We start from the raw sequence: 25468 nt of genomic DNA, 5'->3' as shown, positions 1-25468 counted from the left end.
AGGGAAATGCTTTGAAATACCTGTAATCTATCTGAAGACAACATATGCAACTTAAAAAACAATGTGAAAGAGCAATGGGCTAAGATCAGTTGTGAACTAAGTTTTTTATCTCAATTGCTGCACTTCTGAAAATGTTGTATTACTGTTGGCATGTTGAGGCCAAACACCCTGCTTCTTTCCACAGTTTTACTCCTTACTTCCCAAAAGTTGTCTTACATTATTTGCAGGGGAGGGAGGGGATGGAGGAGAAGATGGCAGTCTGATAACTTCAGTCAAGCTCCTTTCAGTCTCTCTTGAAAGGAGAGGACAATCTCCAAGTTGAAAAAAAAACCCCAAAACATCAACTTAGTTGCAAGTGCATGGATAAATATAAATTCAGAAATGACCATTCAAGAAGATGTTTTTACATCTGTGGAGAGGTCAAACTCCAGGCTCAGCCTTATTGCTCTCTGTAATCCAGGTTCATCACCAGCTTCCTTTATTCCCCTATTCAAAGGCACTTAATTAGCTGAAGGGTTTGTTGCTTTGCCTTCAAAAGCTCTCCACTCCCTCAAAGGCTTTGCTTTGGTATTGTGCTACATTACCCTTTGAAATAAAATCTGTTTTCCTTTTCCACAGTATTAGTACAAGAAAAAAAAATATTTAAAACACTTTTTTCAGAGAAAAAAGAAAAGGGAAAAGGAAGAAAAGAAAGGGAAGAAAGAAAGAAAGAAAGGGAAGAAAGAAAGAAAGGGAAGAAAGAAAGAAAGGGAAGAAAGAAAGAAAGGGAAGAAAGAAAGAAAGAAAGGGAAAAGGGGAAACAAGGGAAACAAGGGAAAAGGGGAAACAAGGGAAAAGGGGAAACAAGGGAAAAGGGGAAACAAGGGAAAAGGGGAAACAAGGGAAAAGGGGAAACAAGGGAAAAGGGGAAACAAGGGAAAAGGGGAAACAAGGGAAAAGGGAGGAGAAGGAAAAAGGAAAAAAGGGAAAAGGGAGGAGAAGGAAAAAGGAAAAAAGGGAAAAGGGAGGAGAAGGAAAAAGGAAAGGAAATAAGGAAAAGAAGGGAAAAGAAAAGAAAGAGGAGGAAATACCAGTGAAACTTCAAAGTGGCTTTAAAGATAAGTCTGACACTTAAAGAAAAGTGTGTGTGGGTGTATGTGAAATTGCAGATGAAATCTGGCCAGTACTTTTTGACTCATTAATACTACATGATACAGTAGTTGTTTCATGTGTTAGGAAGACTCCTCACGACATCTTGGAAATCCCAAATAAACCATGACTTTTCCCTGTACTTACAAAAGGACTGTATGTACTCAGATGCTGTGTGCTGCGTTCTCTGCTTTTCCAAACTTTTAATCAATTTGCATCAGAGCTTATAAACATTAAGTGCTGTTGAATCAAAAAAGTCTCAACTAACAGTCATGGTGCACTGACTTTTCATGGGGAGAAATAACTTCACATAAGACACCCAGGAATCAGTCCCTGGTATTAACATTTCTGTTTACATTAATAAAAGCTGTATTCTGTATTCCATTATATTTATATAACCTTTGACATCTAAGCTCTGGGTCAGTTTGCTCTTTATAACAGTGCATTTCTTTTTCCGTTTTGTTTCTATATTTGGAGAACTTATGCTCAGAAACAAGATTTTTTGTTTATTTTTTCCCCCTAGTATATTTAATCTAGCTCAGGGGTTTTGGTGTTTCTCTGCAACCTGTAATTTACTCTGCTAACTCAAATACTGTATTGCTGCTTTTACCACCATTAAAGAAACACTGTCAAGTCCTTTTCAAAGGTTTTTTAGTCCTCAGCATGTTCTTCACTATCTCATGTGCGATGCACATGTAGGAAAATATAGCCATTTTTACTGCAAATAATATTATTTTTCTCTCTGTCTCTTCTCCTGTCATTTTTCCTCTACCATCATTTTTGGCAATGAAGCTGAAACAAATATACCCTTCACTGACAATCCAGTATACAACTATCTGGATGTCAGCAGGAATGCGGAGAGCTCTAAGAATAGCACATTTGGTTCCTACAGCACAAGTGGAGCTCAGAAATGCGCAGTGTGTCCCACCCAAACAATGGCTATTTATTAGCTACATCTCCCCAACAAAACAACCTTTTAAGTTGTGTTTTGGTTTTCAACATTTTATACACAGAGCAGTGAGCAATACTGCCCTCCTCCTCGAGACTCACATTTTAACTCGGATAAAGTTGGGCTTGGAAAAGTAACAGCCACCCAAAGGGTTTCTTGCATTCCAGCCTGCCTTAAACTGCAAAGATCACCGGCTCGTTTTCCTGCCCCCAGGGGAACCCTCCTTTCCATTCCCAAAAACCTGCGCCCGTTCTTATATTGGCGGGGGTAGAAGAGCAGCTCTTCTGGAAGCAGTGATGTATCAGCATTGCTGAAGGCAGAATTGGGCCCAATAATCTGACATGCCAGAATGGGAGATGTGCAAGTACAAACTGTATTTAGACATGAAAATCAGGGAGATGCCCAACTCTCCAACCTGCCTGGGCAAATGCGGCTTTTCACGCGCCCAGAAACAGCCAATAAAGTCAAGTGGCTCAGCTTAAGCCCAGAAAACAGCGTGTGATCCTTTTGGAGACTATCTTTGACACTGGCATTTACTACCATCTTTATATTGTGGATTTATGAGTCCAGACCTTTGAGTATAATTTCACTCAGCGAGCATCAGTCCTACACAAGTAAAATGAAAACCCGCACATACCCACAAGAGCGACGTTAGCACCACCAGGCTTTGCAATATCACACAATGCAAACTGTCAGTGCCTCGATCAATATCCGTCAATGCTCAACAATAAAGACATAGTGCTTCAGATGGGAAAACATTAGCCCTTATCAGATTTACCAGTTGTCCAGGCAATACAGGATCTGGGATTCAGACTGATTACGCCTAAGAGATGTATCATTAAAAATGGTAGGGCTGTGAGGCACCAGTAGTGAACCAGTTTTCGGAATGCGGAGTCCTTGCTTCCATACGCATTAAAACAACAGCAAAAAGCTCACCCCAGGTCTCTGTCCCAGCTGCTGCTCTCTTCCCCATGTTGCTCTGCCTGCTACAAGGATCACATTTCATGGTTTATTGTTCTCCCTCCAACTGGCCACCGTCCACATTCTTCTTCTGTACAAAGCTGCACCTCTTGCTCAAAAGAAGAGAGTACTATGCCTTCCTTTTAGAAATTTTAGTCACATTTACAAACACACATGGACAGTAAGGGGGTGACTTTTAAACACTAAACAACATTCCAGGAAACACTGTGATTTTTCTTTGAGCAAATGTCTGTGAATGAGGCTAAACCAGGTGATTTGCCAGCAGAAGGTTACTAATTTTTGAAGACACAGAAGTTGTCTCCCCTGTCTTCTGAATCTTTAACATTTTGCCTTTTAATGAAACAACTGCCCTATGCTTGAAAAATCCTATTCATCACCTGCCTCAGGAGAGAATTAGCACCGAGATTCCTCAAAGCTCAAATTCAGCTCTGGGTGCACTGCTGGAAATCAAACCCACAGGCACCAGAGCTACTTCACTATAATGGAGTAAAACCGGTACACAGCAGGTCGAGTCCAAAACTTCAGGATCAATGTCTCAATGTAAATAAGAAATCTACTGCAGGTAAGTAACAGTTCTACATGCTAATTCAAAGAAAATTACCAAATATCCCATAATTTTAAGGTTTCCTACCTATAATATTTTTTTCCATGTAATTTTTCTTCTAAATCAGCACTCAGGATTCGTTTTCTTCTATGGGATTAGCATTAAAGTTATAAAAACCTAACAAAATGTTCCACTCCTGAACATCCACCATCTTTCTTCAGCAGCTCAACAGACTGTGAAACTGAAGCACTGTCATCCGGTGTATAATTATTGTAATAAGTCTTCCTTGTAAAATGAGGGGGGCATCGTAAGCTTACCTAACTAGTCTGAAAATGTAAAATGCTCATCACCTGTAATCATTGTCTTAACTGTCACTGATCTTTACTGATAGCCACCAAATTATAACAACTCTCTCTTTGGTGGTGAGAATCAGCTGAAAATGCAGCACAGGCAGAGCACTAGGGAAGTTGCTGGAAGAGGGGCTATTTCAGCCAATTAAAGAGACTGACTGCAGGAATTTTTCTTCTTTTTTTTTTTGGCTAATCAATGATGTAGGGGGTTCAGAGGTGTAAGAGCAAAATGCAAAGCAGGGAAAACTAGGGCACAGGAAGCCTCAGGAATCCAACAGGGATGTGGCAATTCCACACACCCAGCGGTGGAGCCAGAAAAAAAGCCATATGCTCAAAGTTTATGGACATTTGATCAAAAGCAATCATGTTACTGCAGTTAACGACTTACTAGCCATCATCCGAGATGTGGTAAAACACTGTGAATGTATTCTTCACCCACAGTGCCTCCGGAGTAGAACACTGGATGGGCAGTAGTTTGTGAAGCTGCAGCAACTTACTCACTCTCAATCGCACGTTCACTCATACTCCTAGGTCCCAAGCGAGCAAGACCGTCTACTTTGTGTTTAATTTGGGTCCTACTGACCCAAATTACAGGGTCCTCACATGCTTAAAGCAACAAAATTGCTTTCAGGCCTTTGTTGAATCAGGGGCCTTACACTGATAAGCCTTTAAAGCGAACTATACATGCCATATCGTTATGTTGCATGTTTGGATAAGCAGATTCAGCACATCACCAGCCCTCCCCAACTGTCTGTTTTAAGCTGCTGTGTTGAAGCAAGGGAGTACTGAGCATGTAGAACTTGGAAAAGACTGAGTTGATCCTGTGGTGGCACAGTGGGAATGCACCTCATTGATTTACCACTAAGAAGCTGACATTTCGTAACTATCCCCTTATTTCTCATTGCTATCGTAGGACAAGGTTACACCAAGTCGCGTATATTAAAGAAACCCACCTCTGTGAGAACCAGTTAGCAGGGAAGAAGAGCAAAGAAAACCAGGCTCTGGAGTGTATTCCCCAGCCAAGCCGACCCTAGCAGAGCTTCAGTGATCGATCTCTGGTTTGCTGGGTGAGAAGTGTTTCAGTGCTTCGTGAGGAGTTGCTGGAATGCCTGTCTGCACAGGCAGCTTGAAGGATTCTGCTTCCACAGAGCTGGTTCAGCCTAACAAGGTACTTGGCTTTGGTGGTGAGGTTCCATGCTTCCTACTATTCTTCCTAACAAAAAGATAGCTATTTATTCCACACACCCAGCTGCTCTCAGACTGAGTCCCCAAGCCCTTCCTTGCTCTGACATCCCCACGCACAGCAAATCTCTCTTACCTGGGGCAGCAGTGGACACTGCTTCGCACCTCTCTGCAAGTCTCAGGGAGAAGGTTGCTGGAGAGAAATCAGGGCTGTGCTTCACTCCTGCTAGCTGCATTTTGTATTTACCAGCTCAGTTGGTATCGCAGATCAACAAAGGGTGGGGAATGGCCCTCAGCCAAAGCAGGGCATTGCTTCTGACAAATGCTAGTAACAAATATTTAAAGTCTGCCTCTGCTATTTGGGAGCTGTACTGCCTGACCCGCTGTCCATGAAGGAGTCGTGTCTTAACTTCACTTCTCACCCCACCTGATCTTCTCTAGTCTCAGAAGCATAACACAGAGATAAATTTGTTGAAGGACACTAAGAAAGAAAAAGACATTCGCACTAAAAGGATGATGGGAAACGTGTTACAGGAATGCCTCTACAGCTTACAACATAAGCTAAATAAGAATACCACCTATACGCACAAAAATAGTGTATTTGAGTGGTACGAGATGTGTTTTGCCTAACAGCACAAAGCTCTCCACTGGGATAGAAGAGATGATGCATGGTGGAATTACAGTACATTTCAACTGGAGTAATGGTAAATCATGCCAGATTGTTGTTATTGCCTTGTCCGTGCACACCCCAGAAGTTTAGCGACGTCACATTTGAAACACAAAGGAAAGCAAAAATAAGAAAACAAGTGACTCAATATTTTCACATAAGCCCTGTAAGACAAGAGATGTTCTCACCTGTCTGCCTTGAGATGGCAATGTGGCAGGCTGCACATGTCTCTGCATCCGATGTGGCTGCATCAGCTGTCGAAACTGCTGCTGGAGAAACTGGCTGTTGTTAGCCTGCTGGGACTGCTGCGTGGCTGGAGGCGGCTGCTGCTGCTGCTGCTGCTGCTGCAGATAGTGAATGAGAGACTGCTGCCCTTGTCCTGCTGTCAGAGGTGACATCTTTTGAGTAGCTGACTCTGAGGCAAAGTGAGACAGTGGTTTGGTGTTATTGAAAGAAAACTGGTCTTGGCTAACAGGGCTCTCATTCACCAGACCCGGCTGTAAGCTACTGGATGGCTGTTGCATAATTATGTTCATATTTTTGGACTGGTTAGTAGTCATTGATTTAAAAAGCGAGCTCTGCATACTTGTGGGGTTGCTGGTGGGAGTGATGTTAGAGATTAAAGTACCTTGAGGACTGAAGGGCTGCTGATGCAGAGCTGGGCTTGACAGCTTTTCTGGCCTGTACGGTGGAGAAGGTCCAGTATTTGTGGAGGCCATGCTGGCAACCAAGTTGTTCTGTGGACTTTTAATGTTGTTGGCTGGTAAGCTGGCTGCTGTCAGCGTGGGCAGCATGGAGCTCTGCGGGCTGAAGGGCTGCTGGTTCAGAGCTGGACTGGAGAGTTTCTCAGACCCATAAGGAGGAGAGGGGCCATTGGATGGGGTGCTGCTGGAAGTCATGCTTGAAAGCAGAGTGTTTTGAGGACTCTGAATGTTGTTCCCTGGTAAATTATTAGCAGGCATGCCAGATACCATGACGTTTTGAGGACTGAAAGGTTGATGGTGTGGGGATGATCCTGCCCTGTAAGGTGGAGAGAGACCAGGAGGAGACATAGTTGGCCAGCTGGGAGCTTGTACTTGTTGCTTAGTAGTAGATACCTGCTTGCTAGCTGCCAGCTGCTTTAGCTGCTGAGCGTGCCAGTTGGAGCCAGGTATGTTGGGTAAGGGGACTGGCAGCATAGGTGGTGGCTGGTTCTTGCTCTGAGCTGCTGTAGAGATGGGCGATGCAGCAGGTTTGTTTGAGGGAGGAACTTGGAAGTTAGCTCCAGCAGATGAGGGTCTCATCTGAGGAGATCCTCCACTGGTTGGATTGCAGCCCGGAGAAAAATCTTTGTTAGCAACATGGTTCTCCAAGTGGGAAGTCTGTGGGGAGGACTTTGAAGTGGTACTTATGCTTGGCTGAGAATGACTCAACCCAAGTGGCTCTTCAGCCTTGCTGCACAAAATCTTCTCCAGATCCAGGTCATTGGGAGAAGGATCAGGCATTTTCGTCAGCTCTTCCAACAGATCTTGCAGCTCTTGGTCCATAGACTGTAAGCTGTTTCCTTTCTCATCATAGTGGACAATGTTACTGTTTTGCCCTCCTATTGACCCCTTCTGATTTATTTCCGTGTTGGGTGGCACTGAAAATGGGGAACCGATGCCACTGCCATTCATGTGATTGTTTTCAAGGAGCACTGGATGACCTGCGACTCCCAGGGAAGAAGCGCTGTGACTAGTGGAGAACGGAGAACTTTGCATTTCTGGACACGCCACACTGGGGTTGGCACCTTGGCCCATGGCAAGGTTTACGTCGTCAAGACAAAGTCTTTTACTGTCATTTGGGAAAATGACATCAGGCACGCCACTGGAGGCAGGAGAGCTATCATCTTCCAGTTTTCTTTTAATAGATCCCTGTAACTGTGAAAATAAAAAAGGAAGAAGAAAGGATCCGTTATTGACCTTATTCTAACATGCTCTGAAGCTCCATACTATAACGCTGGGCTGGAGATAAAGAAAATTAAATCATACAATTAAAAACCCAACCACGCGAGACAAATTCAATCAGGGTTTAAGTGGGTGCAACTTCACTGAAATCAAAAGACTAATTGTCAAAGTCTAAATCTCACATGTTGGCCTTAAAACAGATGTTAAAGCTATAAAATATTGTCTGTCATGTGAACTGTAATAGAAGTTTTTTTTAAAATAGTTTCTGGTACCATTTCAATTAAGACATTATACTCCCTGCATAACAAACATGCCAACATTTTTATGGTAACATTTTCTAGGTCTAAATGGCAGATTCGAATGAAACCCTGGACTGAATTTAGTGACCTTCTGCCAGTGACTCGGATTAAACTCAGACCTGAGACAACTAAATTGTTTTACATTCTTTATAGGCAGAACATCTGAAATAACTGGCATACTTTCTAAAGAAACCAAAACAAAACAAATTATCGACTATCTATCTAAACAGACTTTCAAGCTTCCTAATCACAGATGTTTTAGATTTCAGAAAGAGTAAATAACAGCTAAACTTCTTAATTTTTGTTTATTCTTCTAAGTCTAAGGCAGTATGAGCTTTGTTCTTTTGAAGGATTCTGCAACCCATTCATGAAAATGGAAGTATTTTCAAAATACAATTATATAAATACTTTGATCTACAAGAAAAGGTGTAGTTGTAAATCCACAAATCTTAGGGAAAAAAACCCCTGCCTTCTACATATAAAGAAAGTGAAACTGAAAACAATGCTTCTAGTACTAGTTTAGTGTGATATGGCAATCTCTTCCAAATAGTCATCTGTGGCTTTCAATTTTAACAAGCATTACCTGTATGTCATAGGATTAAGCAGCCATTAACACTGCTGCTTCGAGTTAAGGGAAATAAATGTTATGTTCTTGTTTGTCAATAGCGGGGGGTAGCATTGACAAAAGATTCTAATCAGCAATAGGGAAATGAAAGAAAGTCACCGCTCCTCTAAGCCCTCTCACAGTGAAGCCTCTCCCAGCTCTGGCCCACAATTGCAAATGCTGCCAGTCATCTAGTACCATGCCAAAAATTCACACCTAATAGCAGCTCATACCACTAGAAAAGTCCCCCCATTTAACCCTGGTGTAACCAGACCCACACTAGGGCTGTGGCGAGTATGTCTTAACTTCTAAATTTTACACTAATCATTAAGCACATCGCAGTTTTGCCTAAGAGTCACTCCGCAATGGCCAACGACTTCGGTGCTGTCGGAGCGGTGTCGCAGGACTATCACCGCCGAGTGCGCGGGGGCTGCAGGGCACAAGGTGGGCACACCTTCTGCAATGTGCACATGAAGGTCAGTGTCCAAATGGTCAACATCCACCCCCCCGATTCAACCTATCTTCAGGCAATTGACCACAAACGTGCACTGTTCTGACATGGGAGAATATGGGAGAGCTGCCCAGCGGCTCACTCAGCCGGACTCACCCAAGTCCACACACTCTCTCATCACTAAATTGGTGGGCAGAGAGAAGATGGCAGCTTTGAGCCTACAGTTGCTTAGGCTATAGGTGTAGTTTAGGATTTGTATTGGACGTTGCCATGCTAGTATCCAGCTTTCACAGGCGTTTGGAAGAGTGTGAGAGGATACAAGTTAATGGTACATGAGCATCATGGCAGATGGAGAAGCAGGTCTGCATCCGACAGAGAGCTGCTGATCACCTCTTAGGAGTCCACCTACCCTCCATCAACAGCCACAGCAGTTTCGAATGGCAGCGTGGCAGAGACCTTTTTACATGGGCATCTCCCCCTTACCCCCTGAGAGTTCCCCCTTACTAGGGGAATCACTTCTCTCCTGTGATCGCCAGTTGCATTGCTTTAACATGGGTTGCACTCAGAAACCACCGGCAAGTGAGAGCCGATGCTGAACGGGGAGAGCTGCTGTCACTGCAGTGTTCGTGGGTTACCTGACAGCCCCCTTCGGCCACAGTCCCGCGTGTGCTTGGAATTGTTGCTCTGCAAGAGCCTGCCTTTACATCATGGCGAGAGACAGCTGAAGCATCAGCGATTTGATTATTCCTCTGGGCTGATGAGGCCAAAATTTGCTTATCTTTAGGAAATGGAACAAGGCCTAAATCTTCTCCCAAGTGTTGGTCTAATGATGGATGAAATTGTTTTCCTTCATTTTCTTTGCTAAAACTAAGCCAGAGTTGCATGTTTCAACAGATATTGCCCTGCGTAGGCTGAAACATGTTGGTAGCGCGTAACTACATATATTTAAACCCAGACATGTATAGAGAATCTTTACAGGGGCTTCACACATCCAAAATAAACACAGCGTGTTCCCAAGTTGCACCCTGGGAACCTTCAGGCAGGAAGCGGTGGGGGATCTCCCACACTTGGCCAGCTGACATGCTGGCATGCGTGTCCCTGCCAGCGCTTCTTCTGCCATAGGACATTCCTATGCTCTGAGTTACTGGGGAAAAAATTTGGGCTTTCTAAACACTTTGAAAAATAAGTTTTTTAACTGTTGCACTGGGGAATAAATGTGATGGGAAAACAAAACTCAGTTTCCCCAAGACTACTACTAGATATGTTTATATATCTAGATAAAATAAGGCCATAGCTTTCAGATGGCATGGGCATTCTGAAACTGGGACAGGATTTTTAAATAGGATGCTGTTGCTTAGCCCTCGTGAGAAGCCTGCCTGTAAGAGAGGCAGTGAAATTACCTGGGTGTCATGTTCTCTTGAAAAGCAAGAGAATCCTGTTTCCCAGGTGAATATTTGCACAAGGACCATAAAATATGGAGGACCAATTTCCCTTGGTGCAGGCAGGTATAACACCACGCAATTTAGGAGCATTGCTTTTGTTTAAGATAGATTCGACTACAGCCCCAAATTTGAGAAAGATACTCTCCATAAAGCAACCGAATGAATCCTAGGATAGTTTTGGTTAGAGGGGATGCCTGGGTATCATCAGCCCTCTGCTTGAAGCACATCACAAATAAAAAGAAGTAGATGACAGTATTTCATCGGGCACTGAAGTATGAAGTATCAGCTGCATAGAGAAGAAATCTCTCCTTGGGCTGGCTGGGCTAGCTGAGAGGTTTGTTCCAGTACTGCCCACTGGAACGGAGATGGTTGTTACCCCCATACAGCACGCTCAGTGCCGGCGCCGTCTGTGAGGATCCAGCATTTTTCTCCCCAGCTCCCAGCCACTGCTCTCCATCAAGGTGCCAGCGTGGCAGCCCTGACCAGTGCAGGGGACAGTAACGCAGTTTTGTGTCACAGGGACACTGGCTGGCTCGGACATGCTAACAATGACGGTGCCAGGACATCATCACTGAGGCACTACAACTTTCAGGACCAGGAGCTCCTGACCTAACTAAATGAAGAAGCTGCTTGTTGCAGATCATTCATTCAGTACTCTCAGATGCCTCAGGACTAACTTTTTAAGGCCTATCTATCCTTTCCTAGACTCTTCTCTTACTACAAACTTTTTTTCTGCCTATTTCCTTCATCTCGCCCTGGATTCCACAGGAAGGAGCTCATTTATTCCAACTCATTTTCCTCTTCTTCAAGAGGGCTTAATGCTATTTGACAAAATCAACAGAAACAAGAGCAGCACCAAAATATTTTCTTCCACTTTCTCTGCTGATTAATAACTGGGCAGCTCTGTTTCAAACTGAATACCTAAGAAGCAAATAGAAATATTTTAGAAACACGTAACACACACGCTCGCTCTTAAGCTGGCTGGAGGCTGTGGCTAAGTACGGGAAAGCTTCATTTGTGTGTGCAGGCAAGGACGAAGCAGACAGGCAACAAAGGGGCTCTTGCGACCTTGTCAAAATTCATTAAAGTGCATTAGCAAGCACAGGCTAACTTCTATTTGGAAATACCTGGGAACCAAAAGCAAGCCCTCCAATTCAGACAATGTCTGATTATGAGTCCTCCATTATCTCAGGTTTGCTTTTAAAAGTGAGAGTGCCATGATCCCAACACTACTGTCCTCTCAAAACCAAGAGGCTGTCTTTCTGGGAAAGACCCAAGTTACAAATGAGTACCACTGCTAGCTCGCAATGGCAGCGTAACAAGAATAAATAATAACCGTTTACACTGCTCCATCCAAGGCAGCCATGCAGCTGTAGTTACAAACATCTAATTTGTCACACGCTACCTCTTCGCGCAGAACCAATCCCCTACGTGTGGGCAGAGTGCTCCGCAGGCTTCTCTTGTGCAGGGAAGAAAAGAAGAAAAGGTGGACTCGGCAGGAGGAACTTGTCCTCGCCTGTGCTTCCTCCTAGGCTGGGCTCTGTGAAATTGCCTGCTCGGGTGGCTTTTGGCATGAGGCACCTTTCAAACCGAGGAGGTGGCGCTGGCCTTGAGTAACTAACTATTTCTCAACAAAGGGAGAAAGGAAAGCTGGAAGTGGCAAAAACTGAGGCAGAGAGAACAAATTGTTAATAAATACATACTGTGGTGGTTCCATTGGGTTTTAACAACCAACTGAATGGGCACCTCTGGACTGGCTCCCTGCCTGACTGTCACTCAGCCTTCCTCCTTTCTTTAATGCAACAACTGTCCTCAGCTGCCACTCCAGCTCTCCACGTGAGCCAGGCTGCCCCGTGGCCCTGCTGCCAGCCCCTGTTAATTCTCCACCCATCACTTGCTCCTTTGCCTGCACAATATCTGGGAGGAAAGAGCCACTGCAGCCTGCTCAGGAGAGCTTTCTTTTCCCAGCCTTGCAACGATCCCCCCTCCACCAGAAACGAGCCAGCTCTAACCAGAGGTTCCTATTTAGGTCAACGCAATGCAGAAATGAGAGAGGAAAAACACACAGCGAGGTATTTCTGTGCCTCTTCCTGGCTTCTGCAGCCTGTCAGAGATTCAAACCTTGATTTACAGCAACCGCAGGGTGCTGATTATTGATCTGCAACCACCCCACCCCGCTCACTGCCATTCAGAGATCCAACCTACAGCAGCGATTCCCACACCTACGTGGCTTCTTCGAGCAAGAACCAAGCCTGACGGGATGCTACCATTTTGAACCTGTGTCTGTAAAGCCTGCACTGCATTCTCCTCTGGTGGCCAGTCCACCTCTCCCTGTCTCCAGCATGCACCATCGTTGCTGGAGACTCTCTTGATGTAGTAGCATGAAATCTACGGATCCGTCACTGGGATCTCCAGTATGGGAGTCGGATAACCTTCTTTCACTGGGAATCTCAAGACCGTTGTAACTCTTGGGGAATTCCAGGTGTTGGCCTTTCTGTTTGTTTGATTGAAGAAAAGAGGGAAACGATGGTAAAAGGAGCCGGGCAGGTGGGGAAAATGTCCGTCTTACCACAGATACTGGATTTGCTAACGTTGTGGCAGCTTTGCACAAAGCCTTTCAGAGCAAGGCACCGGTGCCTCAGAGACCTGGGGAATCCAGGTCACCAATGGGCTGCTAAGAACTGGCATATCTGAATTATTTTGACAGAGAGAGCATGTTTAATTTTTGGTGGAAGGGCTGAGCAAGGCAGCAGGCCAAGATGAGTAGAAGTCTTTTTTCCAGTATTTTTTCAAGGTACATTGCAAACTGTTTTCCCATCTCTGCAAAGTATAAAACCTGAATCCAGGGTTTGCTCAACTGAGCTGACCAGAGAACCCATCACTCTCTGTCTCTTTCAAACACTAGAAACTGCCAAAACTGGAAGTATGTATTTGCCAGAGGCAAACTATTTGCAGCATTCAGCGATCAAGACTTCAGTCTCTGTGGCTTCAACAAGCTTCAGCGAGACCTATCTGCCCATCAGCCCAAAACGTTTCTATCTGTTCTGACAAAAACAGTCATGTAATGAGAAAATGAAACTGGCAATTTTCCATATAAAACAAGAAAACTTCACAAATTTTTCTCCCACGCCTTAAATACACAATTTGGAAAGGTTTGTGCTCTCTATCACTCATTTATCCACACTCTAGATAGATTTTAATGTCCTACTAATCTTTGAGGACAGTTCATGACAAAGAGGTGAGAATCTGACTGTGTGTTCGCAGGCTGGGAAGCAAATCTGATATACTATTACCTTTTAAATGGCAGCAGTCACTTGCATCCCTGCTTGAACTATCAGATGTGCCACTTTCAGTAGCAGGCTGGCTTGCAGACGAGCAGCAAAACCCAAATGTTCACGGGCAAAGATCCCAGTTAACTACAGCAGAACCTGGCGCTGCATTAAGTGCATTTAGCACATCTGCACGTTCCCATTTGTGCATGCTGGCTGCAGTTTGGTAACAGACACTCACATGAGATATCTGAATCCAAGAAAACATGCCTCCTGCTGACCAGTGAGTAGCCAAAGCAGTTCACGACTATGAGGAACATAAACTATGCTTTATCAAAGTCACATCTCAGGCTACAAGGAGAAGTCAAGGAGGCTCAAGCAATTAAAAGTACCATTCACTTTCTCCATACTAAGATTAAACATAAGCTAAACCCACATTCTTCCTGCTGCTTTAGGCTGTTTGACCATTCTGATTTCAGGCAATTTCAGCATGGATGGACGTAAAGTTGTCATTTCACATTGTCAGGAAAGAGATCACATTGTGATCCCAAGCTACCAGAGATGTGATTCACTATGTTTAAAAATAATAATACCCTGACTCCTCAGCTAAGGAGTACCAGAGTAAAGTCTGGTTTGGGGTCTCTTGGGTATTTGTAGGCTGCAAAGGTGGCAGATCTGTTTGTAATGAGGTATGATAGTGGAGAAAGGATTATGAGTAAGGAAAATTCACAGGGTAGATTTCCTTCTATTCACCACACACAGAAACAGGCAACTGGAAGAAGGATGCAGGAAAAGGAACTGGGGATGTAAGCAGTCATTTTAACCATGAAAAGACAAGCTAGCTTGTATGCAAGATGTAGATTATTTTTACCTGAAACTACAGTTTCTCCCAATTTATAATGAAATCTGCCATCTTTAAAACAAGTACATTAACAATGATTGGAAGTTGCTACTTAGGCTATGCACATGTAAAACACCTCCTGATCACCACTGGTACATTTGTAGAACTTCATCTCCCATCAGTACAACAAACATCAGTTGACTTGATGGGAGCATGCTGCAATCCTTTGCCCAGTTACTGTCACCACTCATTGTGATCTTCTCCAGTTACTTCCTCAGTAAATCAGGAACCTGAAGCTGTGTTAAAAAAGAAAGAAGAAAATGAGGCACGTCTTTTTCCTTAATAAAGGTGGTAACGCTCCCTGTTCTGAGTGAAAAAAATACAGTGACTAACAGGGCGGTTGCTCCCATGCCTGTAGGCATCACCTGGATCTGGGCTGACAGACCACCTTGTGTACGCCACCAGGGGCCAAGACAAGAGGTTTTAGTTGCTTGCACTGCCACTCCAGAGCTATAATCAACTCCCTTTCCCTGTTGCATTGCTGCAGTACAACAGGTCTCTTGTTTGACTGTTGAATATACATGAAGTTTCAGACGGTGACTGCCGACTGGGCACTTTCTTTTGCCTCTGTGGCTTTGCTCCCCAAGTCAGCATGCAGCATAGGAAGTAATCCCGGCTGCAAATACTCAGAACTGCACTACTTAACCAGTAAGCACTAAAATCCAAAACATCATGACTCTACAAAACCGGAAAGATGTGATCTTACAATAAGCTTAAACCACAGAAACTAACAGGAAATTCAACCTGGACTACCAAGAGCCCGAGGTATTAGGGTTTTTTTTCTTCTAAATCGTAACAAAAAATTAAAGAGAAGGAAATACTACAAATATGATTTTCTCATACCGATTTGCGTGAATGTAGTTAGACTCATAATGACAGAAATATGTGTGATCTATATCCTGCTTTAAACTGGAACATCTTACAGGCTACATAGCAGGACGTTTGCAAACAAGTTTTTTTCTGATTACACTTGTGTAAAATTACAGGCAACATCACTAACGTCTGGGTGAAGATATCAATGGAGGATCCATTCCAAGGAGAAAAAAAACATAGCCAAGAATATACTTATTTTGCCATCCCACAGAAGGCAGCCCCATGCAAGAGACCAAGTAACATTCACTGTAAATAAAAGAAAAAAGAAAAAAACCCAAACCAGTAGCTTTGCTACTTTTCAGGTCAGACAGAATTACCAGTCTCGTTTAGAAGGCACCAACAGAGATCTGCCCTATCAAAACAAATGTTCAGAGCCTTCCCATCTTGTCTTTCCTTAGCAATTCATCTGCTTTCAGTATTAATGACACTGTTAAAATGGAAATTTTTCCCGGAGAAAAATTGCTGTTGACAAATGGATCTGGAGGAACAGGACTACTGCTTGCTCCTGTGTTGTACTGCTAGCAGGAGATCTCTGTACAGATGCCTCTTAATTAGTCATCTGAAGACTTACAGCAATCACGTCACGCATATTGTTTGGCTGTAACTTCCACATTCCATTTAATGACAAGTGTTATTAACTAGACAGCTGAAGACAGAACAAGTTCTCTGCCTCTCGGTTTTTAAGCTGTAGTACAAGAGCATTTCTTTCATACATGGCTGTAAATCAAGATCAATCTCAGACTCAACGCCTTTCCATCAGTATTACCTCATCTTACCTCAGTTTTAATACCAGCAGTATTGTTTTATATCTTTTTTTATAGTCCATTAATTTCAAAGTCCTATGGAACACTTTGCAGTAATTTTGTAGACTACATTAATTTCTCACGGCAATAGCTAGGCTGGAGAATTGCAGATCCTCTCCACTGAGCAAAATGTGATGTTTTTGCTGCGTGGGTCCACCAGGACTTGAAGGATATTTTTCTCTCTTCTTTTTCAGCCCTTAATACTAGCACAGTGATGCAATGACCACAAGTTAATAAGAGCTGAGAGTAAGAAACAAGGCTGTATATGTTCGTAAATTATGAGGTAGGTTTACAGTTTACTGGACAACCAGGTAAAACCCAGTCTGACACTTCTTTTCTGCTACGTATTGCGTTATTGGAAGACTTACTCCTGTGGTTTTATCAAACTACACTTCCATTTTGTCAAAAGGTATGGTTGGGGAATTAACAGCCTGGAGGCAAAGCCTTCAATTAGGTCAAACCTGGGGCCAAAAAGCTCTCAGGTTCTCACAACAATAAGAAACAATGGGATTTCAGTCAGCAAAAAAAAAAGGCATTTTTGCTTCAGCAGCTGAAGTACTCACACTTACTCTCCCAAAGAAAAATAGCTCAAACCTCACCTCTGTGGCTGCACCTGGACGCGGACACCGTGGCTGCAACCCGACTGCTGAGCAGCCTTCTGCTTGCTCTCTCTGCTGGAAAGCAATGCATTACTGTGCCCAGAGCTCTCCTCTGGGCTAGGTACAGGACACAACATTGAAAAGAGCAGTTTGAGGTTTCTCCTAAGAGGTATCGGAAAGTGAAGTGCAACTCTTCAGAAGGATGGAACAAAGGGGCAAGGAAAGGAAACGTCCTGAATGGCTCCTCACCTACCCATTCACCCCGGGCCTTTGCTAGCCTCCTGGATGTTCCTCTACCTTTCAAAAAAATGAAACCATGAACGGGATATTGATTAATACAGACCCATAAAAACAAGCCTCACTTAGATTAAAAAGATTGTCAGTCTACAAGCCTCTCACTAAACATGGGTTTAGAGAGAAGTCTTTATACAGCCAGAAGCAGAAATATTTCGTGAAGCTGAAAAGTCTGGTAGTAAATGTTTAATTTGTTTCTGACAACTTCATTTCATCCTGCCACTTTCATCTTTACCTACACAGCAACGCCACTATTCTCGGCGTGCATTAACTGGAATAGGAATACGGCTCATTGGCAACACGTTATGTGTAGGCTTCATTCCTCCTGGACCGGTGAGGTGACCGGAGCAGCATGCAGCTCCGGCTCCTACAGCACACACTCTTTGAATGGTATCTGTTACTTACCCAGGGACTTTTAGAGGCATTTTGCAAAACAGTGCTACTAAAAGCCCAAACCCAAACCCAGAACATCACTCCACCCCTGAAGCCCCCGTTCTGTATAGAGCTGTTGAAATCCTGGCCTCAATGAAATAAATATTTTGGGACATTGACTTCAGCTGGGGTAAGATTTTACTCATTGCTCTTTCAGTATTAGAAAATTAAATGTAAACTAAAAATACACAGCACTGGAAGAAATTCTCTCCAGCAGAAAACTCAATGCTTCAGTTACCCAGTTTTTAACCAGAGCACCTCTTGACTTGCTATAGATACCAGTTCCCCTCTGTCCTAGTAGCAATGTTAATCACACATTCATCACTGCAAATTGACAACATAAATGCTGACTTGTGCAAACAATGTTAGAGAAAATGGTGTTCTTGCTGCAGAAGTGAATTACACAGCCTTTCAAGCTTTCTACACTTCTCAGTTTTATGTAAACTCTAATTTCTAAGCCTTTGTTCTGCCTTTAAAGGTCACACAGTTGAAAGCTATGAAGCATAGCATGTGTTCCCACTGATATTAAAATACTGTTTACTAAATCATGCATATAAATGTAAAGAAGAAACTGTTTGCAACCTACTGCGTTAATAAGAGATGATTTATCAGACAACACAGTTCCAAGTATCAACATGTGCAATGTAAAAATCTGATCTTAATCACACAACGTGAGGGTTTTTTGTTGTTTTTTGAAGTAAAGTCTCCACATTGCCATGCAATCACACTAACTTCTGATGACACCGTATTTGACTGATTAAACTCTTAATCTTGCCAATGCTTAACTTCAGGAATACAAGTGGTCTTTTTAGATTCGAGCATATGATTGCACATTTGCAAGATCAGGATTTCATTTGCATATTCAAATCGCAAAACTGCATCTTGCCTTTGTCTGTGTAAGGCCAACTATAGCGCTCCAAATGCTAAACAACCACCGTAGAGTTGGACAGTATTTTTAGCATCTCTATGGTGCACTTCTATCTTTAGCTGCTGTGTTCACAAACAACCCCACAGGACACTGCATAGCTAACATAGCTCGGGCTCTTCATCACATTCAACTTTTCTCCCAAAACATGGTGAAAGCAGACTCTACAACAAGCCAGTTCAGGACCTGCCAAAGCTTCCCTAGATGCATTGCTTTGAGCACAGCAGAAGTATATCAGAGTACTAAAACATGAAAACATTAGGGCATTCTGCTCTGGAGTGGCGATGGAGCTTGCTGTGACTTCCTCCGGGGAAAATACAGCTCTACACTCTGAGTTTGCACTGTGCAGATAAATCAAGGAGGACAGGGAAGGATTTCTGCATGTTGTTTCCTAGCAGGATATGCCCATGGGTTCATGGCAAATTTCTGGTCAAAGCTTAACCCTGCAAGAGAAGTTAATAATTGAACTTGCCAAATCATCACAATTTCTAAATCCAACTGCGTCTTGTTTTTACAAAGAGGCATATTAAACCAGTGAGCCATTTTATTAGACTCATGCTCATGTAACAAAAACATGTGTTAGCTCTTGAGTGCCAAGTATCATCCTGGAGGGTTACCAATCCCTGTTACAGATTTTGTAGCCAGACTGCAGTTATCTGTCATAACAGAGGAGGTAGTTTTGAATACACAGAATGAAGCAGGCTGCTCGGTTTGGGAATACTTTACATGTCCTGGTCTCTTTGTAAAACTCTAGGAAGGAGGTGTACTGCAGGGGGAACAGAAGAGCTTGAAACCTACAGCTGCCCGTGGTGGGACAACCTTGAGGAAGCCTCCTGGATGGCTGGGGCATGGCCCCAAGCTTGTTTCTTCAGTCCCTAGAGGAACTTTTGAAAATGGCTGCAGCAGCACCAGCTCCAACTCACAGCTGTAGCAGCTGGGTGAAGTCTGAGTGCACAGGAAACATTTTTAGAGTCATCTGTGTGAGGCGTTTCAAAACTACAGGTTTACCACAAAGACAGAAAAAACTCATCATGGGAATGGCAGTATTAATCAGATGATTGACCTTTGAAGCTTTGAATCTGAAATGCTTTCCACACTGAGCTGGAGCTGCATATGGAGACAATAGCCTCCGATACCTTGATTTACAGAGGAAGTACTGATGGAATCCCATATATCCTGTTAATGGGGAAGGGAATTATGCAAAGGAACTATTTTTTTCATTAAGTGCCTCAGCTGAGGTTTGCAGAGGAGCCTAGACACTTGGCTCCAATTTAATTCTAATGGGACAAAGTAACCTGAAAACCCTCGGAAAACCTTAGACCCTGTGAGTGCTTCACAGATGGGCTTCTCATTTCCCCATTTACACTTATCTTCTCGCCCATTACTACATGCTACCGAACACTGGGTTATTAAAATTATTTAAATGATAATGGGACTTCGTAAAGAAACTGTGTTCATTAGCTTCCTCCACCCTGCCATGGGTATGGCTGTATGTCTGGGAGGTGTGAGAACCGGGAACAGCATCAAGGCTAGGAGGTGCAGCACCAGAGTAAGACAGAGATGCACAGGGGGAGCAGCCAGGCAGCAGTACATACTGTGCACTACACCTACAATACACATCTGCGGTATTTGTTCTTCTTTTTTTGGTCAGAGTTATTTTTTCCCTTTCAGCATAGCACACATTAAATCAAGGATATCACAGTTATTAATTCAAAGTGCTCACATTATGTAAGATGTGCATCAGGTTAAAGAGAAAAGAAGGAAAATGACAGGTACTTTGTTTTTCCTGAGCCCTTTCCTACAGGATTTAATTTTTAAATGTGCAAAGGCTTCCCTTCCACCCAGGATGTGAGCGGGTGGCATCCTGGGGTATGGTCCTCACCCTGCTAAGGGCTCCTCAATTGAAAATTGTGGGTTGCAAGACATGGCCCTTACAATGAAACAGTATTACAGGAAAACTCACTGCATACTTTCAAACATCAACAGTAAATTACTCTTCCATTTTCTAATACAGACACGATGTCTGGAGTTGAGCAAACACATTCTTGAAAGGTCAGAACACTTAAACTGTATGTATCTAGTTTAGGATGAAAAAAACCACCCTGTTGTTGCCTTTTAGTTATGACATTTCCGTTTACCCACAAGAATTACACTACTTCCCCTAAAAGTTTTCAAGCCCAAGAACACGCTTTTCTCCCAGTTTCAGAAAACAAAGGTAAAACGCTTTTTCTGTATTAACTTATCACAGCTGTCACTGAATCCAGTGATTTGTCAAGAACATGGCCGTTCCCAGAGGGCTGCAGCCCCTCGTCGCCTGCGCAGGGACCACCCGGCTGCCTTCAGGAAGGGGCTGGAGGAACCCGACTGGCGCGGACAGCGGCTGGTGTGACCCAGGTGAGCCGCACGTGACCGTTGGCACCAAGCTCTACAAACCTGAAAGAACTAGGAAATCTCCTAAAATACAGAGCTGGAGGGCACGTAGCTCTTTTTTTTTTTTTTTTTTTTTTTTAACTTTTTTTTTTTCTGAAAGAATAGGAGGAACTTCCTTTCGGTTACAGTTACACGGTCTAGTGAGGATATAACAGCCCTAACGATCAGGAAACAACTGTCATGTCCGGATGGCACTACGGAGTGTTACCGGGGAGATGCAAGGACCTGGCAAACTGGGAACAAAAGTTTGGATTTGCTGGAAGTGCTCTGATCTGTCGCTAAACACAGTGTTGTGTCCGCCTTCAAGTTTCAGGGTGTTAAGGGAATTGAAGGAGCAGTGGTTTAACCCTAGCCCAAAGCGGTGAGGTTCACCTCATTTCAACAGGGTTGCCCGAGATCACTTCATCACTTTAGACCGCATTCCTTCCCTGGGGCTCAGACATCTCAAAGCCAAGGCTGCACTCTGGGACTAATTAGTGCGGGTGAGCACTGTGTTAATGTGACCCACCGTGCTGGGCCACGCTGGGACCTCAGCAGGACATTGCATGTCCTCTGCCCCAGTAGCCTCAGCAACCTCAAGCTGAATTGCACCGAGAGAAAGTCCCCTTGGCTCATTTAGTGCTGGTGAACAGGGATGTCTCAAGCATGGTAAGATGACTGACCTCTGCAAGAAATGACAGCCCCTGGGGTGGAAGGTGCTGAATTCCAGCTGAGAAGCACTGACTGACTGAAAATGCAATGGAGACTGAAACAGGTTAGCCACTAAAAGTGGTTGAGGGGAACCAGTTTATTTCATACTGACACAGAGGCTGTCAGGTACTGCTTTGTAGAAGGGAACACGGCTTCTTCAAATGGACTAACTTGAACACTTCCAAGTGCTTACCATGGCTGCAACTCCTCACCTCCATCCTTACCACTATGCAAAGCTCCTGCCAGCTTAGCTTTGGTCCTTGACAGCATTTTCAGCATTGCATCACGAGTGCAGATATGCGTTTCACAAGTCTCCCATTCCCAAGTTCCTAACAGAAAGCCAGCTTCTCTTCTGAACCAGATTTTCAGCGGAGTCCCTCCTTGTGCCCACCAGCATCACTGACACCGCACTGTGGCACTGCGTGTACCCAGCCCAGCACATCTCATCCCACCGCTGCGGTTGCTTCGGAGGAAGAGAGCTCCAGTTCTTCAAAACGAATCTACTTCCTAGTGTCGCTTGCGGGGACTGCAAAGAAACTACCTGGTTTCCAGTGCTTCAGTCACTCCGTTTGCCAGATGTGATATAGGAAATGGGCAGGAAACGTCAGCCTTACGTATTACAGTAATTCTTCCCCTTCCCTCCATGCCACATCTGAGCAGCACACCGAGTCCTGACCTTGCACTTTTGAGTGCAGCCTTTCTCACACAAACATCTGAGTCACATCTGGAGCCAAAAACAAATAAAAAAGCCAAACACATTGCCTAAGTATTTTCTTTTAAATGAAAAGGGCTAACACCCTGTTTCATATGTAATTGTACTCAAATCTAAAACAAACTGCACATTTTTAACTGCATTAATTTTGTAAGATCAACAAAAATTAAAACACTCTATCTATTTTTTACTCCTTCTGGTACCAGTGTAAAGACTGTTAAAGACCCGATCTTTCTGGAGGTCTGTACAGATGTGAGAGGTGCTGAAGGACAGAAAAGATGTACTACGGTTAAGCACATGAGTTAGGAGGTTTCAGCTGTTGTATTTCTCCTCCCTTTGACAGTCTTCTTGCTTCCACTAAAAACTTCAAGGCAGAAAACCAACAAAGATCTAATTCTTCACCTTGCTTCTTTGCGCAATCACTTGGACAATGGATGTAAAATAGTACTTTTCTAACCTGGCAGCATTTTATATTCACTTTTTCCAGGTGTAAAAGACAGCATAAGGAGTAAGGAAGTAGAATCAGATACAGCATGTATTTCTTTTCCTCTTGAACACCTTAACTTGAAATATAATTTTCTTCTTTTTTTTGCCATTAATTATAGACAAACAGGGAAAGACAAATGTCAAGTGTATCTTTAAAGGAAAAATGCACCACGATTTATCAGACCTCCAATAAGAAAATAATCTCCTTCTTCCTGGATTAGTCCCATCTTTTTACAATAGTTGTCTTACTTTTTGTAGTTTCTATTTACTGCCAAGAAAACATGCCTTAGCATACCACTGGAGAATATATAGGTCCTAACTGACCATCCGGTATCTTCCAGATCATGCGGTTTGTACTGCTGATCCTTTTTGAAAAATCAAGTCTATATTATATTTGGTCACAACCCATGAAGAATTAACTTACAATACCAAATCTAATTTGAAGTATTTTGTGATAGTACACAAGAAGACACCAAAAATAACTCATGGGAGAACTGGGGTGACATTGGGGTAGACTTCTGGTTGAAGGATGCTTTCTCCTCCTGCACCGCACCGTGTGTTCCCTTACACGGTGTTTCCTGATTTTTGCAAGTCTGTTCTGTAACGAGACAGACACTAAGTCAGAAGTGTCAATATGAGTAATTCCCTGAAAATAAACTTTGCTCATTTACAATACAGCGTTTCTAACGTGGGACATGAAACTGAACTGTGGAGAAAGAGCTTATCGGGTTGCCTGCAAGCGAGCTGCACTGACGGCAAAGCGCAAGGCTCGATCCCTCAACCCAGCGAGGAAAACGTGATTCCCTGCAAGAACTGCAGTGTGAGACAATCAGACGCCATGTCACCATGTTAGTTCACCAAGTGGTTGTGCAAGATGAGATTTTCCTTGTTGATAAGTGCCTCCTGCTTCCCAGGCAGCATGGGTGCCGGCGCCTGGCGGCACGGGGCTTTGCCGGGAGGCTGCCACTGGCAGCTCTTGCACAACGACTCTGGAAACCACCAGCTCATCAGGACTGCCCATTTAATTATGCCAAAACGGAGCTGCAATGGGATTCCTAGACAGCTCTCGCGTCACCATGGTCTGGATCTCTCATTGCCACATACTAGTTTTGGGTGCCTGGAAGAGGTTGAACTTTTTTTCTCCCTAAAATGCATAGAAGCTCATGGATTGAACAGGAGGCAAAGAGAACTAACCTCAAGTACATTTCCTTTACTTGCTAGTGGTTTCTGCTTAACTCCAAGGGTAATCCAAGAACAAGAAGGATTTTTTGTTACCCTTTAAAAATGTGTTTATATTTATCTCCAGGTGAGAAAGCAGCAGCAGCCTTCACCAGCACATAATATGTTCCTGGTTTCTGAAGCACATGGCTGTCAAACTACTAAATACTTTTAATAGGAACCTGGCCCATTAACAAGCTGAACCATCAAAGAGTCGCATGAGAACAGCAAACAACCCCAGGAAGAGCTGTTGTCTTTCCATGCTGAACAAAAACGATTTACAGTAAGAGAAAGAATGCAACCTGTAACGCTGCTTTGCCTCCCTCTCCAATGCATCCGCACACAACTCTCCCTTGGTTCCTGATACAAATTTAAAGAAGCAAAACTGTCTTTTCCTGTGCTTACTTGTTCCTGGGTGCTGCTTTTTGCAGATCTCCTCCCAGGACCCATTTTGCCACATTCCAGCACCAACTGCAGATTCCATTGGGTCCAGGCTCTCCTCTGCCTTTGATGCATCAAACACGTTTCTGTATAGGTATCTCAGTGCTCATCAGTAACATTTTTTAAAATAAAAATGGTCTTTTCTTCTCTGAAATGCATCTTTGTGATATTCTACACTCAGAATAATATCTATTCTGTTTTAGAACTGGACCTGAGCTGCTCCAACAAACTTTCCTGCTGATTTTAGTGGGTATTTCTCTGCATATCTACTCACAGTTAGGTCTTTTCAGAATTAAATGATTATCACATCTTTTATAATGATACCAGCACTTATTCTTGCCTTCAACATACCTGTGCATATAAAGAGGTTTTATTATTTCTGCACTCACTAAATTTGACTTGTTTCAAACCCCACATGCAATACAAATAACTGCAGTACATGGAAGAGAAAGTATGTGTCTAACACAAACATTTTTAATTCCAAAGCCTTAGACAACAATCGAGATAAACCTAGCATCAACTGCAGCGCAAGCTGTGCCATGCGATTCAAAGGGGGTCCTGAAGGTGCAATTTGCATTTAATGTTTTTGCCATTAGCTCAAGCTTAAGGTGAAACAAAAACCCCACCTCATTAGACAGGTGGGAAAAACGGAAGGTGAAGTCTGGAGCACTCCTACTCGCTGCAGGAAGAACCGTGCTCACCTGACATGCAAGGCGATGCTACATCCTGTGACGAAGATCTAATTTCTGTAATTTTTATTTCTGAAAAAGGATCAATCCCCCACATTTTATGTATGGTCATGAAGGAACTCCTGACAACAGTGAATCTGTGTGCAATGCTTTCCTCAAATCTTTTGCCTTCCACATATAGGAC

General features: G+C 43.5%; 1 protein-coding gene across 2 annotated transcripts in view; it reads right to left on the bottom strand.

The window, feature by feature from the left end:
* Positions 1–25468, bottom strand: part of MAMLD1 (mastermind like domain containing 1) — an 83605-nt gene that overhangs the window by 27183 nt on the left and 30954 nt on the right. The window contains exons 2-3 of one of the 2 annotated variants that reach the window (XM_056359850.1): positions 6430–7699; positions 5990–6216 (exon numbers count right to left, since the gene is read on the bottom strand). In XM_056359850.1, coding sequence (XP_056215825.1) covers positions 5990–6216; positions 6430–7699 — 1497 coding nt within the window. Of the gene's footprint in view, positions 1–5989; positions 7700–25468 lie in introns of both variants that reach the window. The other variant, XM_056359848.1, reaches the window with a different exon arrangement.

Source organism: Falco biarmicus, chromosome 14 (genome assembly GCF_023638135.1).
Source record: "Falco biarmicus isolate bFalBia1 chromosome 14, bFalBia1.pri, whole genome shotgun sequence".
Classification (NCBI taxonomy): Eukaryota; Metazoa; Chordata; class Aves; order Falconiformes; family Falconidae; genus Falco; species Falco biarmicus.
The sequence above is the reverse complement of the archived record's forward strand: the minus strand, read 5'-3'. Positions and strand labels throughout refer to the sequence as shown.